Raw genomic sequence first — 21,614 nt, 5'->3', positions numbered from 1 at the left:
TGGGGTGGTCTGGAAGTGTGTATGTGTAACTCACAGGCAGTACAACTATACTGCAGTTCTTGTTGGCACATCTTCACTATATTAGTCCTGTATTGAAGGAAAGTTCAAGGATTTTTTTTTGCAAAACAGAACTAAAATGTCAGGATCTACTAAAACATCACAACCGCTGATGTCAGTGAAGGAGGAGATAAAATAAGAAGAATTTGATGATTTCCTGCAACAGTATCTGTCTGCAATTCAGAAAGTGGAAGAAAAGCATGGACTGGAACATGATTGTAAGACTGAATCAGAAAGATCCCCAACCTTGGCCTGCAAAGAAGAAAAGTTCTCACTGATGGAAATTAAAGAGGAAGATGAATCGGATTTAAGAGACTATGATCGCGATGACTCTTCGCCTACAAGTAAGTTGCAGATTTTTTGTATCAAGAGAAGCCAACTAACTCTTGTGTCTGTATCTCTGTTTACATTTAGTCTCCAGGTAGACACTTATCCTACTGAACACTTTTGTCCTAAATGACTTCCACATGAGGTACAATTCTAGCCAATAACCAATAAAAAAAAAAAAAAACATTTGAAGAAGCGCTTTGTATAATGAAAATCTTGACAAATATGATAGTTAATATGAAGTGAAAATTACATCATGTTAATATGAAGCTGCAAGGGCACCCAGAGGGTTTCTGCCTACTGTAGCTTTTTTACTATCTGTCTCTAGCTTAGGGAACCATCTTCACATTTGGCCGCTGCTAGTGTGTGTTGACATTAACTCATATTAATATCTGTGAATATGAACTTGTGTCAATATGAGGCTGCACAGGCACCCAAGGGTTTCTACCTTTTCTACCAATTATAATTAACGAGCTAAATTGGAGAGCCTGCTAGATCAGCTAGATAACTGGTATAATATTTGATATAATAATAATTAGATTTTAAAGTATTTCATGCCATTGGAACTCAGACATTTATACTGTTATGAATAGGTTATTTAGAAGTTGATTTAAACCCCCCTGGCTTTCTATCCGGCTTTACTCAATGAAATGTTAGGTCTGTTGAGAGAATATTGATACCATGGGAAAACCATAATAATGGGATATTATTTGCAGTCTGTTGCATTTAAAACATTTAAAATGCTTACTATCATTTTGTCTTCCAAGTGATATACTAAATTGGCAAATAGCCAGTCAATTCAGAATAGATTGTTTTTAGGGTTAAACTGTGTAGTGTTAATGTAACAAATTGAGAATATCAATGATTGAGAATCGAGGATATGATATTAAAAATATTTTCTAATGTTATAGGAGACGTTCAAAGGATCCATTCTAGAAAAAGGAGTCCAGAGGAAAGAAGAAAGAAAATCATCAGTCATCAGCAAGCGAACACAAGGAAGAAACAACATGAGTGTCCCCAATGTTTCAAAACCTTTCCTGCACCTTTCGCTCTTGCAATTCATCAACGAACACACACAGGAGAAAAGCCCCATCAGTGTTCTCAGTGTGGAAAGACTTTTTGCCATATTACTAGTCTCAAGAAGCACCAGATGATCCATAGTGGGGAAAAACCATATCAGTGTCCTACATGTGGGAAGAGTTTCAGGAGTAGCGGAGAACTTACCATCCACCATCCATCGAATGTGCTTACAATCCACTAGCTGACACATACTGGGGAAAAGCCATATCATTGTTCTCTGTGTGGAAAGACTTTTAGTCGAATGGCTCATCTGAAGACACACCTGATGATCCACACTGGAGAAAAGCCATATCAGTGTGCTACATGTGGGAAGGGTTTCAAAAGTAGCAATGAAATTAGGAGTCACCAGATGACACATACCAGGGAAAAGCCACATCAGTGTTCTCAGTGTGGAAAGACTTTTAGTCAAATGGGTCATCTCAAGACACACCTGATGATCCATACTGGAGAAAAGCCATATCATTGTACTACATGTGGGAAGGGTTTCAAAAGTAGCAGTGAACTTAAAATCCACCAGAGGACACATACTGGAGAAAAACCACATCAGTGTACTCAGTGTGGAAAGACGTTTCGTCTAATGGCTCATCTCAAGACACACCAGAGGACACATACTGGGGAAAAACCACATCAGTGTTCTCAGTGTGGAAAGGCCTTTACTGCAATATCTGATCTCAAGAGACACCAGCAGATCCACAGTGGGTAAAAACCACATTAGTGTTCTCAGTGTGGGAAGTGCTTTAATGCCAATGGCAGCCTCAAGACACATCAGAAACTACATACTAGATTAGCTCACATATAACAACCCATCAGCTCATGCATACAGGGGAAAAGCCTTATCAGTGTCTTCAGTGTGGAAAGGCCTTAAATAGAATATCTAGTATCAAGGTAAATCAGAATATACATCCTAAAGGCCTCATCCATGCAGTACACAAAAAAAGTGCAATGTTCATCAGAGGACGCAAGCAGGAGAACAGGCTTATCGGACAAAAACCTTACAAAAATACTCGATATATGCAAAGACTGAAAAAACACATCAGTGTTCTTAGTGGGGAAAGGCCTTTCGCCGAATGTCTACACTCAAGAAGTACCAGAGGATCCATTCATATGATGTGCTGCCATATATATAGATGTATCCATGAATCACTGATGATCAAGCTACTGATGGGGACGTATGAAATGCTGCCCTGCTAATACATGATGGAGTATCACTTACTGTAATATTTTGGATTTTATGAGTTTTAAACTAAATGTGAAGTACATGATGAAGTATTATTTCTTCATATTTGAAACGTGTGATGTGGTAGAGATTGAAATAAAAATTGAGTACAAAAACGATTTGAGTGTTTTTTCAAGTATGTAGAGTATATGTGGGGTGGGGGGAGTATATGTCCTCTGGTGTGTTTGTGTGTTTACTATATGTAATCGACAAGCAGCAGTTAGCGCTTGTAAAAAAAAAGCAGTGTTTTTGCGAGCACCCAAGATATATGGCCAAAACAGCACCTCATATGAAGATTATCAACCGCTCATAGATGTGTTGAGTGTCAGAGATGGGGAAGAAAGAAAGAGGACATGGGGAGAGAGGAGGGAAGATAGTATTGTCATTGAAAAGGGTAGACACAAAAAAAACATGGCTACCTCGAGAAAACATGCCCTCACTGTAGTAATGGGGTGGATGATGAGTTTCTTTTCCTGACCGAATGTAATAACTACATCAGGGAGACCTACTTTTGAAGAACAGAGGTCATTTGCTCTGGGTTTAGAAAAATATAAAGAGAAGAAAGATGATCATTCCTTGATCACTTTGTTCACATGAATAGGGTTTACTCCTGTTGTAATCTTAAAGTAAGAATTCAAGAAAAATCCAAGCAAACATCTTGAAAGACCACTTGGGAGCAATGACAGTATTGTAAATAGAAATTTCAAACAGTTACTGCAGCTCTGTAAAAGGATACAGTCTCTATGTAGGTACGAGTCTGTTCCTGTGTTTTCAGTGGGAGGTCTGCCAAAATACCCTTTTTAATGATGTTTACTGTATTTATTTCTGTTCTAATATTAATAGTGCAGACATTCTAGCAGGGCAAGATACTCCACTGCCTCCCACAATCAGAGGAAAATAACAAATTAAAAGTGTTCATTGTTAACAGGGCTCAATACCTGGGATAGTGGTGCCAGGATATGACCCTGCGTGTACTTTATCATAATAATAATCATTTATCATAATAATGTAATTATCATAATAATTATTTTAGTTCTGTTTAATTGTGATGTTTTCTTCACCAGTACTGAATCTCTGATGATCAGGTTACTGAGGGGTCTGTATGAAACATAGGCACCCATTTATTGGGTCTTTGGAGTCTATATGGCTTATTTACCTGCAAGTTTATAATTAAATGTATGCTGGTGTATGGGTTTGTGGATAAGAGTCTTCCTGTTTGTTTAGTGGACGTCTATAAAATAAAACAAAGTTCTGTGAATTGACTCATATAAATTGTATTCTTTTCTGTTGTATTCATAATGTAGGGGTGCATAATCACAGGAGTGCAGACATTGTAGTTGAGCAAGATATTCCACTGCCATTCACAGTCATAACAAAAAACAAATAAAAAGTATTCAGAATTGACACACACACAAACACACAAAGCTTTAAAGAAGATTGGATGCTTATATAAAGGTATTATATTGTCATCTGTCCTCATATCAAGTTATAAACTATTAGAAAAAACATAAATACATTCCCACACACATACACATAGGCCTACCTAAATACACACACAAACATACAGTATGAAAAGCTTTGAGGAACAATGAAGGGTTTCTTCAGTTTACCAGCCCACCCCACCTACCACATGACCTTTTTGTTCACACCTCCGACCCACCCCCACATAACCTGGCCTACCCAATCACCTTTCAGTTCACACATCCAGGAATGGCCCATCTACACTCCTTTGTGTTGTCTCTGCAGGTTGAACCCTGACCAAGCCTCTCCTCTGTCATTCGAATTTGCTTGAATCCAGGAAGCTAATGGGTCAGACAGAAGAAGCACTATATTAACACCACATAGGGGAGTCTGAACCCACCATCGTATGGTAGAGACTGGGATGCTCTGGGTGGATACTGAACTCACCAAGGTAAGGTAGAAAATGGGATGCAATGTATGGATACTGAACTCACCGTTGTAAGGTAGGAAGAGGGATGCTCTGGATGGAGACTGAACTCACTGTTGTAAGGTAGGAAGAGGGATGCTCTGGATGGACACTGAACTCACCGTTGTAAGGTAGACACTGGGATGCTCTGGGTGGATACTGAACTCACCAAGGTAAGGTAGAAAATGGGATGCAATGTATGGATACTGAACTCACCGTTGTAAGGTAGGAAGAGGGATGCTCTGGATGGACACTGAACTCACCATTGTAAGGTAGACACTGGGATGCTCTGGATGGATACTGAACTCACCGTTGTAAGGTAGACACTGGGATGCTCTGGTTGGATACTGAACTCACCGTTGTAAGGTAGACACTGGGATAATCTTGATAGATACTGTATGTTTGTAATTCAGTTTTGTTAGGTTTAACACTGGGATGGTTGGATAGACACTATATGTATGTAATTCAACAAAAATACAACTATACTGTAGTTCTTTATTTAACTATATTATCCTTGAATTGAATGTATGTTAGACTGGATTTCCTTTGCCAAACAGAACTGAACTGACTGGTACTGGGATGCTCTGAAGGAGTATGTGTGTAATTCTTTGGAAGCGTACTGTAGAAGTCTCCAACAGTAGTTCTTTGTTTGCACATTTTCAGGAGGATATTATTTAAAAAAGATTCTCAAATGTTATAGGAGACGTTCAAAGGATCCATTCAGGCAAAAGGAGTACAGAGGAAAAAAAGAAAGAAAGTCATCCGACATCAGTAATCGAACACAAGGAAGAAAACACATGACAAAACCTTTGCTGCACCTTCTGCTCTTGCAATTCATCAACGAACACACACTGGAGAAAAGCCATATCAATGTTCTCAGTGTGGAAAGGCCTTTACTTTAAAGGGTCATCTCGAGACATCAGATAATCCATAGTGGGAAAAAGCCATGTCAGCGTACTATATGTTGGAAGAATTTCAAGAGTAGCTCAAATCTCACCACCTATCAGATCACACATACTGGATAAAAGCCACATCATTGTTCTGATTGTGGAAGACTTTTAGTAACATCTCTCATTTCAAGAGACACCAGAGGATTCATACTGGGGAAAAGCCCCATTATTGTGGAAAGGCCTTAAAGAGACTATTTACTCTCAAGGTACACCAGAAACTACATTCAAGAGAAAGTCCCTTCTGTAAAGTACAGGTGAAAAGAGGCTCCCTGCATTCTATGATGTCATCCACCCTGTACTGGTGGAAATTAGTGTTCTCAGTGTGGAGAACCTTTTAGTCAATGTTCTAATACCAACACTCAACTGACAATACACTAAAGAAGCCTCATCAGTGTTGGCAGTGTAAAAAGGCTTTCAATCAACCGGCCTGTCTGAAAAGAAGAGTGAAATACAATATCAGTGTGTACGCGTGTACACGTGTAGGCTCCCAATCATTCTTATGGTGGCTATATGGCCTTTTTACCTGCATGTTAATATTATGTTTGCTGGTGAAATATATATTCACGTGATTCGTATTCATTCCTGTGGTATTTTTAAAGTAAGGTACACAATAAAAAGGCCCTTAATAAATACATATATATTTTATATATATTCACATTAATCAGAGCTGCCAACTTTTCAAAAAACCTTGGAGTGAGATTCTGTCGGGGGTGACCAAAATTTTGCTGCGCACGCAGCCACACTCGTTGGTGGCTCAAATATCAGGGAATTGGAATTCATTTGCTAAATATCACATTAGTTTGAAAAGGAACGAACGCGTCTCGACCCAAAATCAGAATTTTTTGGGGGGCGTGAGAAATTGGATGTGTGGCATGAGTGCGTGTGAAAACATGCAAAAGCGTGTGTCACACGGCGAAAGCGTGTGTCACACGGCGAAAGCGTGTGAGTTGGCAGCTCTGCATTAATAGCGTTTATTTCTGTTGTATTCTTAAAGTTAGGTACACAATGAAAAGGCCCTTAATATATAGATAATAAAAACAGAGAGTAGATATACTATGCATACTACCTTAATTATGGGATACTATTATTGTTACATTTGAAAGAGAGAAAGTGTCTGCCATCAGTTTTTCTCCAGTTCTGTAACTAGTTTGTCTGTATCTCTTTTTGCATTTAGTCTCTAGGTAGACACTTATCCTATTGAACACTTTTGTCCTAAATTAATTCCACACGAGGTACAATTCTAGCCAATAAATCAAAAGAAATATGAAGAAATGATTTGTATAATGAAAATCTTGACAAATATGATAGTTTAACTTAAGTTAATATGACATCACGTTGATATGAAGCTGCAAGGGCAACCAGAGGTTCTCTGCCTATCGTTGATTTTTAACTATCTGTCTCTGGCTTAGGGAACCAATAATTTTTTGCCGCTGCTATGGTGTGTTAGTATTAGCTCATGTTAATGTCTGTGAATATGAACTTGTGTCAATATGAAGCTGCACAGGCACCCGAGGGTTTCTACCCTTTCCTATTATAGTTTAACAAGTTAAATTGAAGTTACTGTAACATCAGCTAGATAACTGATTTGATATTTTAAATACTAATAATAGATTTAAAAATATGTTATTCCATTGGAACTCAGACATTTATACTGCTAATAATATTTCACTCCATTGGGACTTTAAAACAAAAACTTAAAACCCCCTGGCTTTATCGTTTGATTTACTCAATGAAATGTGATACCTGTTGAGAGAATAGAGATACCATGGGAATACCATAATAATGAGATATTATTTGCAGTCTGTTTCATTTTGTTTTCCAAGTGATATACTAATTTTGCAAATAGCCAGTCAATCCAAAATACATTGTTTTCAGTGTTATACTGTGTAGTGTTAATGTAACAAATCAAGAATATCAGTAATCGAGAATTGAGGATATTATTTAAAAGATATTTTGTAATCTTATAGGAGACGTTCAAAGGATCTATTCTAGAAAAAGGAGTCCAGAGGAAAGAAGAAAGAAAATCATCAGACATCAGCATCTTTCTAAGCAAAATCCTGGAAAAAATTGTCTTTAAACAGTTAAATAATTTCCTAGATGCTAACTGTGCATTTGACACCTTCCAATCTGGTTTTCGCTCCAATCATAGCACAGAAACGGCATTACTGTATGAATTGAGCAGAAGTTAAACCTTGATGTTAAACTGCAATTCATTTCTGGTTATTCTGGCCCCCTAATGGTGGTATAAGGTAATGCACAGTCTTGTCCCAGACACTGCAACTTCCTCATCTTCCATTTGTTTAGTGTAAAGTGTGTGAAGGATTGACAACTGCATTGAAGTTAACTTAAGTTACATTTGATTGATATCCACAAGATCTATGCCTGTTATCTCATTAAAAGTTATATCATGTTCTGACATATTATGTAATTAAACTGTGAAATTTCAATTACTGTAAGAAACTTGATATTAAACGTATTGTTGTGTCCATGTAAAATATTGCTGTGTACATCTGCATTCAGCCATTCGTCGATAGCATGTCAAAATAAATATCTGTTCCCAACTTCAGTCATATTTGAGTGTTATTTGAGTGAGTAGGAAGTAAGGCCAGGAATAGTGAACACATTTTGAATAATCGTGTTTTCCATTCTGTGTTCTTTAAAATGTTAGGCGCCATTGGAGCAAATGGTTTGGAAAAATCATAACCAGCTAGGTGTGTAAACATAATGCTGACATCAGCTGAAATAATATAGATTTGTATTAATGCCATGTTTTCAACCAAACATTTTGCAGTCCCCCGTTTGGTTTGAGAAAATCTTTTATAGCCAGCCAGATATGTAAACAGAATTGGGTGAAACATGAGCCGGTTTATTAACGGCTTGTTTAAAAAGTTGTGGTCAACTGTACACACAGGTCACCTCTGGTCACTTCAGCTCAGTTTCAAATAAAGCTTTACATTGTTTCATCCATTGATTCAGTGACAAGACTTGTAAAGACAGTGAATAAAACTATTAAGAATGAATAAAACATGTATTTATTTTAGGCACTAAGCACACATATTTTATCAAATCACTGAGAGTATTCGCCCATCATGGTTCTCTCCTACACAATGATGAAAAAATATTTTTCCTGCAAGAATTTTAAGATGAGATACATGTCAACACATAACAATGTCATGAGAGGCAATCTCTTTTTGCTCCTTCATACATGGACTTTAATTAAAAGAAGTATTATAATACAAAACATAACGTAACTCTCAGGATCTACTGAACAAACACAACTGCTGATGTCAGTAAAGGAAGAGGCTTGCTAGTTTGCATTCCAGAAAGCTCCTGCAGCTGATTGGTTAGGTTTGATTCCAAGAAGCCAATGGGTCAGATAGAAGATATATTATATTAACTGCACAGAGTGGAGTCAGATTACTGATCTCACATTTGTAAGGTGGCACTGATGATAAGGTTACTGATGGGTGTGTATGAAATGTAGGCTCCCAAACATTCTTATGGTGGATATGGCCCTTTCACTGCATGTTTATATTATGTTTGCTGGTGAAACTCTATGAAGATAAAAGACTGTTCCTGATTGGTTAGTAAGAGTACCACACCACATACATGCAAACTGAAGAAGACTATTTCTATAGCTGGGTATCTTCAGTTGAGTGAGACATGTAGTTTGGATCGTTAGACGTATTCATTTCTGTTGTATTTTTAATGTAGGGTGCCTAATCACAGGAGTCCAGACATTGTAGTTGAGCAAGAGCACTGCCATTCACAGTCAAAACAAATAAAATGTCTTCTGAATTAAGAGACACAAAAACACACAAAGCTTTAAAGAAGATTGGAGACTTATATGCAGGTCTAATACTCTTTTTAATCATCTGTCCTCATATGAAGTTATAAAATATTATAAAATATACATGCATTTACACAAAAGTACACATGTCTTCATAAATACACACACAAACATACAGTTTCAAAAGCTTTGAGGAACAATGGAGGGTTTCTTCAGTTTAGCAGCCCACCCCACCTACCACATGACCTTTTAGTTCACACCTTCAACCCACCCCCACATGACCTGCCCTACCCAATCACCTTTCAGTTCACACATCCAGGAATGGCACATATACCCTCCTTTGTGTTCTCTCTGCAGGTTGAACCCTGACCACTTCCACCTGAGGATCATCACACGTGAACAATGCACATGGAATTCCTTCCCAAACTCCTTTGTCATTCTAATTTGCATTCCAAAAGCTCCTGCATTTAAAAACAAAAGTTAAAACCCCCTGGCTTTATCGTGTGCTTTAGTCAATTAAATGTGAGACCTATTGAGAGAATAGAGATACCATGGGAATACCTTAATGATGGGATTTCATTTGCAGTCTGTTACATTTAAGACCTTTAAAATGTCTGCCGTCATTTTGTCTCCAGATCTCTAACTCATGTGCCTGAATCTCTGCTTATATTTACAGTGCAGTCTCTAGGTGTTCACCTCTAGCCTCAGGGACCTCCAAGTCATATACTATTCTAGCAAATAGCCAGTCAATCAATGATACATTGTTTTTAGTGTTGTAGTTCTAATGTAACAAATAGAGGAGAGAGAGGATGTTATTTAAAAAAGATTCTCAAATGTTATAGGAGACGTTCAAAGGATCCATTCAGGCAAAAGGAGTACAGAGGAAAAAGAAAGAAAGTCATCAGACATCAGCAATCGAACACAAGGAAGAAAACACATGACAAAACCTTTGCTGCACCTTCTGCTCTTGCAATTCATCAACGAACACACACTGGAGAAAAGCCATATCAATGTTCTCAGTGTGGAAAGGCCTTTGCTTTAAAGTGTCATCTCGAGACATCAGATAATCCATACTGGGAAAAAGCCATGACAGGGTACCATATGAATAATCAGATAATCCATACTGGATAAAAGCCACATCATTGTTCTGATTGTGGAAAGACTTTTAGTAACATTTCTCACTTTTAGGAACATTTCTCTTATTGTGGAAAGGCCCTATTTACCCTCAAGGTACACCAAAAACTACATTCAAGAGAAAGTCCCTTCTATAAAGTACTGATTCTATAAAGTTCTATAAAGTACTGAAATGAAAAGAGGCTCCCTGCATTCTATGATGTCACCCCCCCTGTACTGGTGGAAATTAGTGTTCTCAGTGTGGAGAACCCTTTGGACAATGTTCTAATACCAACACTCAACTGACAATACACTAAAGAAGCCTCATCAGTGTCGGCAGTGTAAAAAGGCTTTCAATCAACCGGCCAGTCTGAAAAGAAGAGTGAAATACAATATCAGTGTGTACACGTGTAGGCTCCCAATCATTCTTATGGTGGCTATATGGCCTTTTTACTTGCATGTTTATATTATGTTTGCTGGTGAAATATATATTCATGTGATTTGTATTTATTCCTGTGGTATTTTTAAAGTAAGGTACACAATAAAAAGGCCCTTAATAAATACATATATATATATTATATATATTCACCTGAATAATGTCAATTCCTGTTGCATCCTAAAAGTAAGGTACACAATGAAAGGCCTTTAATATATAAACAATAATATATTGTTATTTCACATGAATAGTGTTTATTTCTGTTGTATTCTTAAAGTAAGGTACACAATGAAAAGGTCCTTAATATATAGATAATAATATATTCTTATTTCAAATGAATAGTTTATTTCTGTAGTATTCTTAAAGTAAGGTACACAATGAAAAGGCTCTTAAATTGTAACAAGTGTAAAAAAAATAATATTTAATATTTATATGTTATGAAACATATATTATGTTAATCTGATGAAAGGGGTTTCAGGTAAAGTGTTACTGTAGGAGTCAGAGTGGATAGTTTCAAGAACCATCATGACATTGTAAGATATGAAGAAAGTTTCTTTGTTTTTGATGCAGCAATCTTTATTCCAGTGAATTGCAGTCAAATCGACTTGCATTGATACCTGCTAAAAACACTTAAACATCAAATGGGGAAATAGTGGGGAAGAATCAGTGGGGAAAACATGAGCTGTTTATTACTAAATGCAACGTGCAGTATGCAATAAAACAGTAAATTAAACAGGTTAATTGTTTATGTTCCGTGACAAAGGACCTATTCATCAACAAGGATAGGCCTAACTATGTGGACATTGGAGCTCACTTTTTATAACTTAATTTCCAAAAGATATGGACACCCTGTTCAATAGATAATGTAGTTACTGACTTGTTGTGTTTGGAAGGGAGGCCTTGGCTGGGGAGGAGAAAGGAAGCTTTATTAAAGGTAAATGTAGATGTTAATGTTATGGAACAATCATGGGGATATGTCTACAGAACACATTCGTCTAAATGGGCATTAACATCATTAACAATAAGGGCATCTAAATGAGTTGTTGGTGTTGAAAGGCTGCATGAAGGCACATGGTTACCTCGCATCCAAGGTGATATGGATGACATGACGACACTGACAACAACAGCTCCAATCACCCGTTAGTTGTTAGCCAAGTTGAAGGACAATCTGAAATGGGAAGAGGGTAAAAGTGAATGTTCACATGTGGTTTGTCTAGGTATTTGGAACATAGTAGGATGATTTGGCATCAGACTCAGGCAGTAAGGGCAGACGGCAGAGACCTCCGTGTGGTATTTTTGGATATAGAAACCTAGCAAATGTGGAAGTGTTTCTATCAGTAAAATTAAACTGGTGGAAATTTTTTTTTTATTAATGGTGAGGTGAATTTCTGTTATTAAGAAAAGCGGATTTTAGAACCTTGAGAATTCATTGTTAAAGCGATCAACACTAAGACCTTCTTGCCTGGTTTCAGAGCTTAGAGAGTTTAGAGTTCGGGTGCTGACATCAGCTAAAATTTCGATTTTTATTAATGCATGTTTCCTTCCACACATTTTACAGTGCTCAGCTCTGTTATGAAGATATTTCCTAACCAGCCAGAAACGTATTAATGGCTTGTTTAAAAAAGTGTGGTCAACTGTGCACATAGGTGACTTGTGATCACTTCCACTCTGCCTCAAATAAAGCTTTACATTTTTCATCCATTGATTTTGTGACAAGACTTCAGTGAATAAAACAGTTAAGAATGAATAAACATGTATTTATGTTAGGCACTGAGCACACATACTTTTTTTCTAATCACTAACTCATAGGGTATTCCCCCATCATGGTTCTCTCCTACACAATGATGACAAGATATATATTTCCTGCCAGCATTTTAGGATGATATACGTGTCAACACACAACAATGTCATAAGGTGCATTTTTTTCCACCCTTCATACATGGACTTAAATAAAAAAAAGTATGATATGTATTATCATATCAAATGATTGAAGATCTGGATAGTCTGAAGAGAAGGAAGACACCACATGTATGACTGTTCCTTATGTAAAGGTCTATAAACTGATGGTGCGTTCTTATCCAATACAGATTTAGTAAAAATCAGTGGATTGCCCATGTGTGTGTCAGTTGGTGTGTGTTTGAAGTGTAGACATGCATTCATTTGATGTCTGTTTTCTATAGTTTGGTATTTTCAGAAATCCACAAATCTTTGATGAGCAGACTATGGATGTCGATGTTTAAAAAGTAGACACCCATTCATTTGTATGATGCCTCTGTGACCTGCATATTTGATTTAGAATGTTTGCTGGTAAATCTCTATGTAGGTTTTAGTCTGTTCCACTGTTTTTAGTGTGATTGCTGCCAAAAATAAAGGTTTTTAAAAGAATGTATTTATTTCTGTTTTGTCATTAATACGAATATTACACATATTCTAGTTGGGCAAGATACTTCACTGCCACCCATATTCAAAACAAAAGAACAAATGACAAGTCCTCAAACATGAAGTTTGAAAACTTTCTTCAGATTACCACTACCCTCACCCTTTCATACCCATCACCTCTCAGTTCACACATCCACCCCACCCCCTTCCTACACTCTTTGTGTAGTTTCAGCAGGTTGAGCTATGATCATGCCCACCTGAGGACCACCAGAGGTGTAAATGGTGCTCATAGACATGGAGATCCTGCCCATAATTGGCACCTTGACACTCTAGTTTGCATTCCAAACGCTCCTGCAGCTGATTGCTTTGGCTTGAACCCAGAGAGAAGATGCACTATAGTAACACCACATAGGGGAGTCTGAACTTACCTTTGAACCCAGAGAGAAGATGCACCATATTAACACCATATAGGGGAGTCTGAACTCATCTTTGTAAGGTAGACACTGGGATGCTCTGGATGGATACTGAACTCACCACTTGAGAGCAATGACATTATTATATAAATTATTATATTATTATTATTATAAACAGAAATGTCAAACAGTTACTGTAGTTCTGTAAAAGCCCGGGTCTGTTTATTCCTTCTGATGGAAGGACATATGACTCTCTGGGTAGATTCACCTCGTGCTCCCCTCTCAGCAGTAGTGTAGTAGCTCCTGTAGTCACGGGATCCAAGTCATATCAACTACTCTACAGTAAGGCCTCAAATTTCATTCTCAGATCACAGCCACGTCACATTAAGTCTAAAAAAGAACAACCACCCTGAAACATCCTCTGAAACAGGTAAACAAACTCTATCCTCTCCAAACTCAATTTCGGTCTCTCTCAATATGAGGCTGAAAGATACAAATTGAAAATATGATCTACACATTTTGGTTTTAAACAGCATTTACAGGGATCCTGCTCAAGAACCATTGATTGATAGATTACACAAACTAGAATCAAATATAAACTACAAACTAATAAACAAATAATCTGGATACTCATGTATCATACCACTAGCTGAAAATGAAGCAATCCTTCTACAAAAAATCTTATTGGGCAAAAGTGTGTGAGACATTGGTGTGCAATGAAAACGTAGTATGATGCCATCGTGGCTGAAAATGCACTGCAGGGGAGCACTAGAGGCAGGCACTGCTAAAGCCCTGATGGCCAATGACCAGATCAAACATGGCACTGCTTATACAGTAGCTTAATGTTGAAGATTAGTTGTATTGTAAAACTTTTTTATTTGGTCTATGTTTTTTAGTTGGAGTCCTGCCAAGAATAAGGCTGCTACCACTTGGCGGGAGGGAACATAGCATTGTCATTGAAAAGGTTAGATACAGAAAAACATGGCTACCTCGACAAAACAGTCTCTGCGCTCACTGTATCAATGGGGTAGTGGATGATGAGTTTCTTTTCCTGACAGAATGTAAGAAGTAGAAATACATCAGGAAGACCCGCGCTCAAGAACAGAGGACATTTGCTCTGGGTTTACAAAAATGAGAGAAGAAAAATGATCATTCCTCCTGTGTGAAGCGATGCATGTGGGAAGGATTACAATAATAGATCTCATCTCACCACCCATCAGATCACACAAACCGAAGAAAAGTGTGGAAAGAACTTTAGCCAATGTCTGCTTTCAAGAGACACCAGAGGATCAATGAAACTTCATATTTCTGTTGTACTCTAAATATAGGGAACCTAATCAAAGCTGAGCAAAATACTCTACTGTTGATCAGCCCACCCCCTCTTATTCTTTCCTTTTTTATCATTTACATGATTTGTGTTTATTCCTGTTGTATTCTTCAAGGAAGGTAAACAATGAAAAGGCCCTTAAATTCTACTTCAGCTGAGCATTACATTGCCACCGACAGTCAAAACATGACCAAATAAATAGTATTCAGAGTGAACTGGGGTAAATGTCTGGCATTCTGGTGCATATGATAATGCCCTCTCTGTACTTAAAACAATAATAAAGTTTCTAAGGTCACCTGGTTCCTATTTAACTCCGTTGTGTTGGTTTTTAAGTGAGGCTTCACACTGGTTTGTCGGTCTCATATTACCCTTATATCATTATTAAATTATTGAAATACAAACACACAGGCTTTTTACAGTTTACCAACCTATCCTATTCTAAATAATCACATTTCAGTTCACACCTCCACCCCACCCCCACCTACCCTCCTGTGTGGAGATTCTGCAGGCTGAGCTATAGCCACGCCCACCTTAGGGCCATCAGATGTGTAAACGATGCTCATACACATGGAATTCCTTCCCATAATCCTTTTTGCATTCTAGTTTGTATTCCAAAAGTTCCTGCAGCTGATTGGATGAGCCACCTTTTTAAGGCAGACACTAAGATGGTCTGGAAGTATAGTGTGTATGTGTAACTCACAGGCAGTACAACTGTACTGCAGTTCTTGTTTGCACATCTTCACTATATTAGTCTTGTATTGAAGGAAAGTTCAAGGATTTCTTTTGCAAAACAGAACTAAAATGTCAGGATCTACTAAACCATCACAACTGATCATGTCAGTGAAGGAGGAGATCAAAGAAGAAGAATTTGATGATTTCCTGCAAGAGTATCTGTCTGCAATACAGAAAGTGGAAGGAAAGCTTGGACTGGAACATGACTGTAAGACTGAATCAGAAAGATCCTCAACGTTGGCCTGCAAAGAAAAAAAGTCTTCACTGTTGGAAATTAAAGAGGAAGATGAATTGGATTTAAGAGACTATGATCGCGATGATTCTCCTACAAGTAAGTTGCAGATTATTTTGTATCATGAGAAAATTCTTTGCCATGTGCTATTTATATTTACTTTTTTATTAACACCTGTATTTTAGTAAATGGCTTTAACTTGTGCTTTACTCAATAAAATGTGAGATTTGTACAGAGAGTAGACATAATATGCATACTACCTTAATCATGGGATACTATTATTGTTACATTTAAAAGAGAGAAAGTGTCTGCCATCGTTTTTTTTCTCCAGTTCTGTAACTAGTTTGTCTGTATCTCTTTTTGCATTTAGTCTCTAGGTAGACACTTATCCTATTGAACACTTTCATCCTAAATTACTTCCACATGAGGTACAATTCTAGCCAATAAATCAAAAGAAATATGAAGAAATTATTTGTATAATGAAAATCTTGAGAAATATGATAGTTTAAATTAAGTTAATATGACATCACGTTAATATGAAGCTGCAAGGGCAACCAGAGGGTTTCTGCCTATCGTTGATTTTTAACTAGCTGTCTCTGGCTTAGGGAACCACCTTCACATTTGGCTGCTGCTATTGTGTGTTAATAATAATAATAATCGATAATCGAGGATATTATTTAAAAAAATATTTTGTAATGTTTTAGGAGACTTTCAAAGGATCCATTCTAGAAAAAGGAGTCCAGAGGAAAGAAGAAAGAAATTCATCAGACATCAGCAGTCGAACACAAGGAAGAAACAACATGAATGCTCCCACTGTTTCAAAACCTTTGCCTCACCTTCCGCTCTTGCAATTCATCAACGAACACACACTGGAGAAAAGCCCCATCAATGTTCTCAGTGTGGAAAGACTTTTAGTCATATGGGTAATCTCAAGACACACCTGATGATCCATACTAGAGAAAAGCCATATCATTGTACTACATGTGGGAAGGGTTTCAAAAGTAGCAGTGAAATTAGAAGTCACCAGACGACACATACTGGGGAAAAGCCCTTTCAGTGTTCTCAGTGTGGAAAGTCTTTTAGTAGAATGGGTAGTCTCAAGACACACCAGATAATTCACACTGGGGAAAAGCCACATCATTGCTCTCAGTGTGGAAAGGCCTTTACTCGAATTGGTGATCTCAAGACACACCAGAGGATCCACAGTGGGGAAAAGCCACATCATTGTACTCAGTGTGGAAAGACTTTTAGTCAAATGGGTAGTCTCAAGACACACCAGAGAATTCACACTGGGGAAAATCCATATCAGTGTACTACATGTGGAAAAGGTTTCAAAAGTAGCAGTCCACTTACAATCCACCAGATGATACATACTGGAGAAAAGCCACATCAGTGTTCTCAGTGTGGAAAGGCCTTTACTCAAATTGGTGATCTCAAGACACACCAGAGGATCCACACTGGGGAAAAGCCACATCATTGTACTCAGTGTGGAAAGACTTTTAGTCAAATGGGTAGTCTCAAGACACACCAGAGAATTCACACCGGAGAAAAGCCACATCAGTGTTCTCAGTGTGGAAAGACTTTTAGTCAAATGGGTAATCTCAAGACACACCAGAGAACCCATAACAGGGAATAGCCAAATTAATGTAATATAGGTGGGAAGGGATTCAGATGGAGCTCAGATATCACGGTCCATTAGGGCACACATCAGTTCCAGTTCCGTACGATTCCGTAAAATCAGCAATTTACTGCATTAATCCCTGATATTGCAACTTTAATTGTTTACTGTGTTTTTAATTGCAGAGAAGTAACACCTTGATATTAAACTGCAATTTATTGCTGCTTCTTTTGGCATCCTAATGGTGGTATAAGTTTATGCACAGTCTGTCCCAACCACTGCCACTGCTTCATGTCCAATTTGTTTGATGTCAGGTGTGTGATGGACTGACGACCATGCTGAAGATAGTGTGATGTTAGAAATTAGTTGTACGTTACAAACATCCTTGGATCTATATCTGTTATACTTTTATTAAACTCAATAAAAAATGCTCCAAATTCATGCATATTGATTTACAATGCATCATGCATTTCAATAACATTCTTAGTATGGCTTAAATGAGCATATAAGCAATAATAATAATAACATTATTTTTATTATTGTTGATATTGTTGTTGTTTTGTGTTCTTGGGTAGGTTGTATAGATTGTGTGACAAACATCTATACAATTACACAAATGATTTAGTTATAGAAATGAATTAAATATAGTTAAACACAAATTAGACATATACATTAGCAATATATTGTACAGTAACACATGTGATGTCATGAAAAGTAAAAGTAAGCTGTTGGCCTTCAGAAGGTGGCTTTGCATTCTCACGTTCATGCGTCTGATGAGTTTGATGTTGGTGCGCACTCTTGCTTTTTTTTTCGGTGCTTTGCATTTACTATTATCCACTATTTTTGTTTTATTAAAATCAAACTGTTTTTGTAAACTCTGTGGTCTGGCTCAAATTTATGTTGCGGCTCATGAGTTGGGTCATGACAGCATTCTCAAGAAGGACCCAGCTCCTCACTCGGGTCATGACAGCATTCTCAAGAAGGACCCAGCTCCTGACTCGGGGAATGACCGCATTCTCAAGAAGAACCCAGCTCCTGACTCGGGTCATGACAGCATTCTCAAGAGGGACCCAGCTCCTGACTCGGGTCATGACAGCATTCTCAAGAAGGACCCAGCTCCTGACTCGGGTCATGACAGCATTCTCAAGAGGGACCCAGCTCCTGACTCGGGTCATGACAGCATTCTCAAGAGGGAACCAGCTCCTGACTCGGGTCATGACAGCATTCTCAAGAAGGACCCAGCTCCTGACTCGGGTCATGACAGCATTCTCAAGAAGGACCCAGCTCCTGACTCGGGTCATGACAGCATTCTCAAGAAGGACCCAGCTCCTGACTCGGGTCATGACAGCATTCTCAAGAGGGACCCAGCTCCTGACAGCATTCTCAAGAAGGACCCAGCTCCTGACTCGGGTCATGACAGCATTCTCAAGAGGGACCCAGCTCCTGACTCGGGTCATGACAGCATTCTCAAGAAGGACCCAGCTCCTGACTCGGGTCATGACAGCATTCTCAAGAAGGACCCAGCTCCTGACTCGGGTCATGACAGCATTCTCAAGAGGGACCCAGCTCCTGACTGCAAATCGACTTGCATTGACACCTGCTAAAAACATCAAATGGGGAAATAGTGGGGAAGAATCAGTGGGGAAAACATGAGCTGTTTATTACTAAATGCAATGTGCAGTATGCAATAAAACAGTAAATTAAACAGGTTAATTGTTTATGTTCCATGATATAAGACCTATTCATCAACAAGGATAGGCCTAACTATGTGAACATTGGAGCTCACTTTTTATAACTTAATTTCCAAAAGATATGGACACCCTGTTCAATAGATAATGTAGTTACTAATGTAGGCTTGAACCCAGAGAGAAGATGCACTATAGTAACACCACATAGGGGAGTCTGAACTTACCTTTGAACCCAGAGAGAAGATGCACTATAGTAACACCACATATGGGAGTCTGAACTTACCTTTGAACCCAGAGAAAAGATGCACTATATTAACACCACATAGGGGAGTCTGAACTCACCTTTGAACCCAGAGAGAAGATGCACTATATTAACACCACATAGGGGAGTCTGAACTCACCTTTGAACCCAGAGAGAAGATGCACTATATTAACACCACATAGGGGAGTCTGAACTCACCTTTGTAAAGTAGACACTAGGATGCTCTGGATGGATACTGAACTCACCACTTGAGAGCAATGACAGCATTGTAAACATAAATGTCAAACAGTTACTGCAGCTGTGTAAAAGCCTGGGTCTGTTCATTCCTTATGGTGGAAGGACAGGTGACTCTCTGGGTAGATTCACCTCCTGCTCCCCTCTCAGCAGTAGTGTAGTAGCTCATGCAGTCACAGATCCAAATCATATCAGGTACTCTACAGTAAGGCCTCAGATTCCACTCTCAGATCACAACCATGTCACATTAAGTCTAAAAAAGAACAACCACCCTGAAACATCCTCTGAAACAGGTAAACAAACTCTATTCTCTCCAAACACAATTTCGGTCTCTCTCAAAATGAGGCTGAAAGATACAAATTGAAAGGGATCCTGCTCAAGAACCATTGATTGATAAATTACACAAACTAGTATCAAATATAAAGTACAAACAAATAAACAAATAATGTGGATACTCATGTATGCATGTGGGAAGGATTACAATAATAGATCTCATCTCACCACCCTGCAGATCACACAAACAGAAGAAAAGTCACATCAGTTAAGAGTGTGGAAAGAACTTTAGCCAATGTCTGCTTTCAAGAGACACCAGAGGATCAATGAAACTTCATATTTCTGTTGTACTCTAAATATAGGGAACCTAATCAAAGCTGAGCAAAATACACTACTGTTGATCAGCCCACCCCCTCTCATCCTTTCCTTTTTTATCATTTACATGATTTGTGTTTATTCCTGTTGTATTCTTCAAGGAAGGTACTCAATGAAAAGGCCCTTAAATTCTACTTCAGCTGAGCATTACATTGCCACCGACAGTCAAAACATGACCAAATAAATAGTATTCAGAGTGAACTGGGGTAAATGTCTGGCATTCTGGTGCATATGATAATGCCCTCTCTGTACTTAAAACAATAATAAAGTTTCTTAGGTCACCTGGTTCCTATTTAACAAAGTTCCAGATCTGTTCCAGTTTGTATAGTAGGAGTATCACCAAAAATAAAGTTTTTTTATCATTGATATGAATCGTGTGTATTCCTGTTGTATTATTAAAGTAAGGTACACAATGCAAAGGCTCTTTAATTGTAGTCCAGCTGAGCACTCCACTGCCATCCTCAGTCAAAGGATTCAAAATGACTCTGGTGCAAATGATAATGCCCTCTGTGTATTTAAAACAGTAACAAAGTGGCTTAGGTCACCTGGTTACTAATTAACTCAGTTGTGTTGGTTTTTAAGTGAGGCTTCACACTGGTTTGTCGGTCTGATATTACCCATAAATCATTATTAAATTGTTGAAATACAAACACACAGGCTTTCTACAGTTTACCAACCTATCCTCTTCTAAATAATCACATTTCAGTTCACACCTCCACCCCACCCCCACCTACCCTCCTGTGTGGAGATTCTGCAGGCTGAGCTATAGCCACGTCCACTTTAGGGCCATCAGATGTGTAAACGGTGCTCATACACATGGAATTCCTTCCCATAATTCCTTGGCATTCTAGTTTGCATCACAAAGGTTCCTGCAGCTGATTGGATGAGCCACCTTTTTAAGGCAGACACTGGGATAGCCTGGAAGTATAGTGTGTATATGTAACTCACAGACAGTACAGCTCTACTGCAGTTCTTGTTGGCACATCTTCACTATATTAGTCTTGAATTGAAGGAAAGTTCAAGGATTTCTTTTGCAAAACAGAACTAAAATGTCAGGATTTATTGAACCATCACAACTTCTCATGTCAGTAAAGGAGGAGATCAAAGAAGAAGAATTTGATGATTTCCTGCAACAGTATCTGTTTGAAATACAGAAAGTGAAAGAAGAGCCTGGATTGGAACATG

General features: G+C 38.2%; 2 protein-coding genes across 2 annotated transcripts in view; both read left to right on the top strand.

Annotated features, from left to right (window-relative positions):
* The window catches only part of LOC105905944 (zinc finger protein OZF-like), a 138,920-nt gene that overhangs the window by 29,846 nt on the left and 87,460 nt on the right, over positions 1–21,614 (top strand).
* Positions 335–19,201, top strand: LOC116219690 (zinc finger protein 883-like). Its single transcript, XM_042703805.1, has 4 exons — positions 335–401; positions 16,756–17,550; positions 17,635–17,669; positions 18,512–19,201. Exons 1-4 carry the CDS (start codon positions 335–337, stop codon positions 19,199–19,201), a joined length of 1,587 nt encoding a protein of 528 aa, XP_042559739.1.

The sequence above is a fragment of the Clupea harengus genome, chromosome 26 (genome assembly GCF_900700415.2).
Source record: "Clupea harengus chromosome 26, Ch_v2.0.2, whole genome shotgun sequence".
Classification (NCBI taxonomy): Eukaryota; Metazoa; Chordata; class Actinopteri; order Clupeiformes; family Clupeidae; genus Clupea; species Clupea harengus.
This window is presented reverse-complemented; position numbering and strand designations above follow the sequence as displayed.

Coding starts and splice junctions, on each gene's coding strand:
- LOC116219690 (XM_042703805.1), top strand. CDS start 335: ATGGAAATTAAAGAGGAAGATGAATCGGATTTAAGAGACTATGATCGC. Junction 402..16,755: donor CGATGACTCTTCGCCTACAA/GTAAGTTGCAGA, acceptor TCAGACATCAGC/AGTCGAACACAAGGAAGAAA. Junction 17,551..17,634: donor GCCACATCAGTGTTCTCAGT/GTGGAAAGACTT, acceptor AATGTAATATAG/GTGGGAAGGGATTCAGATGG.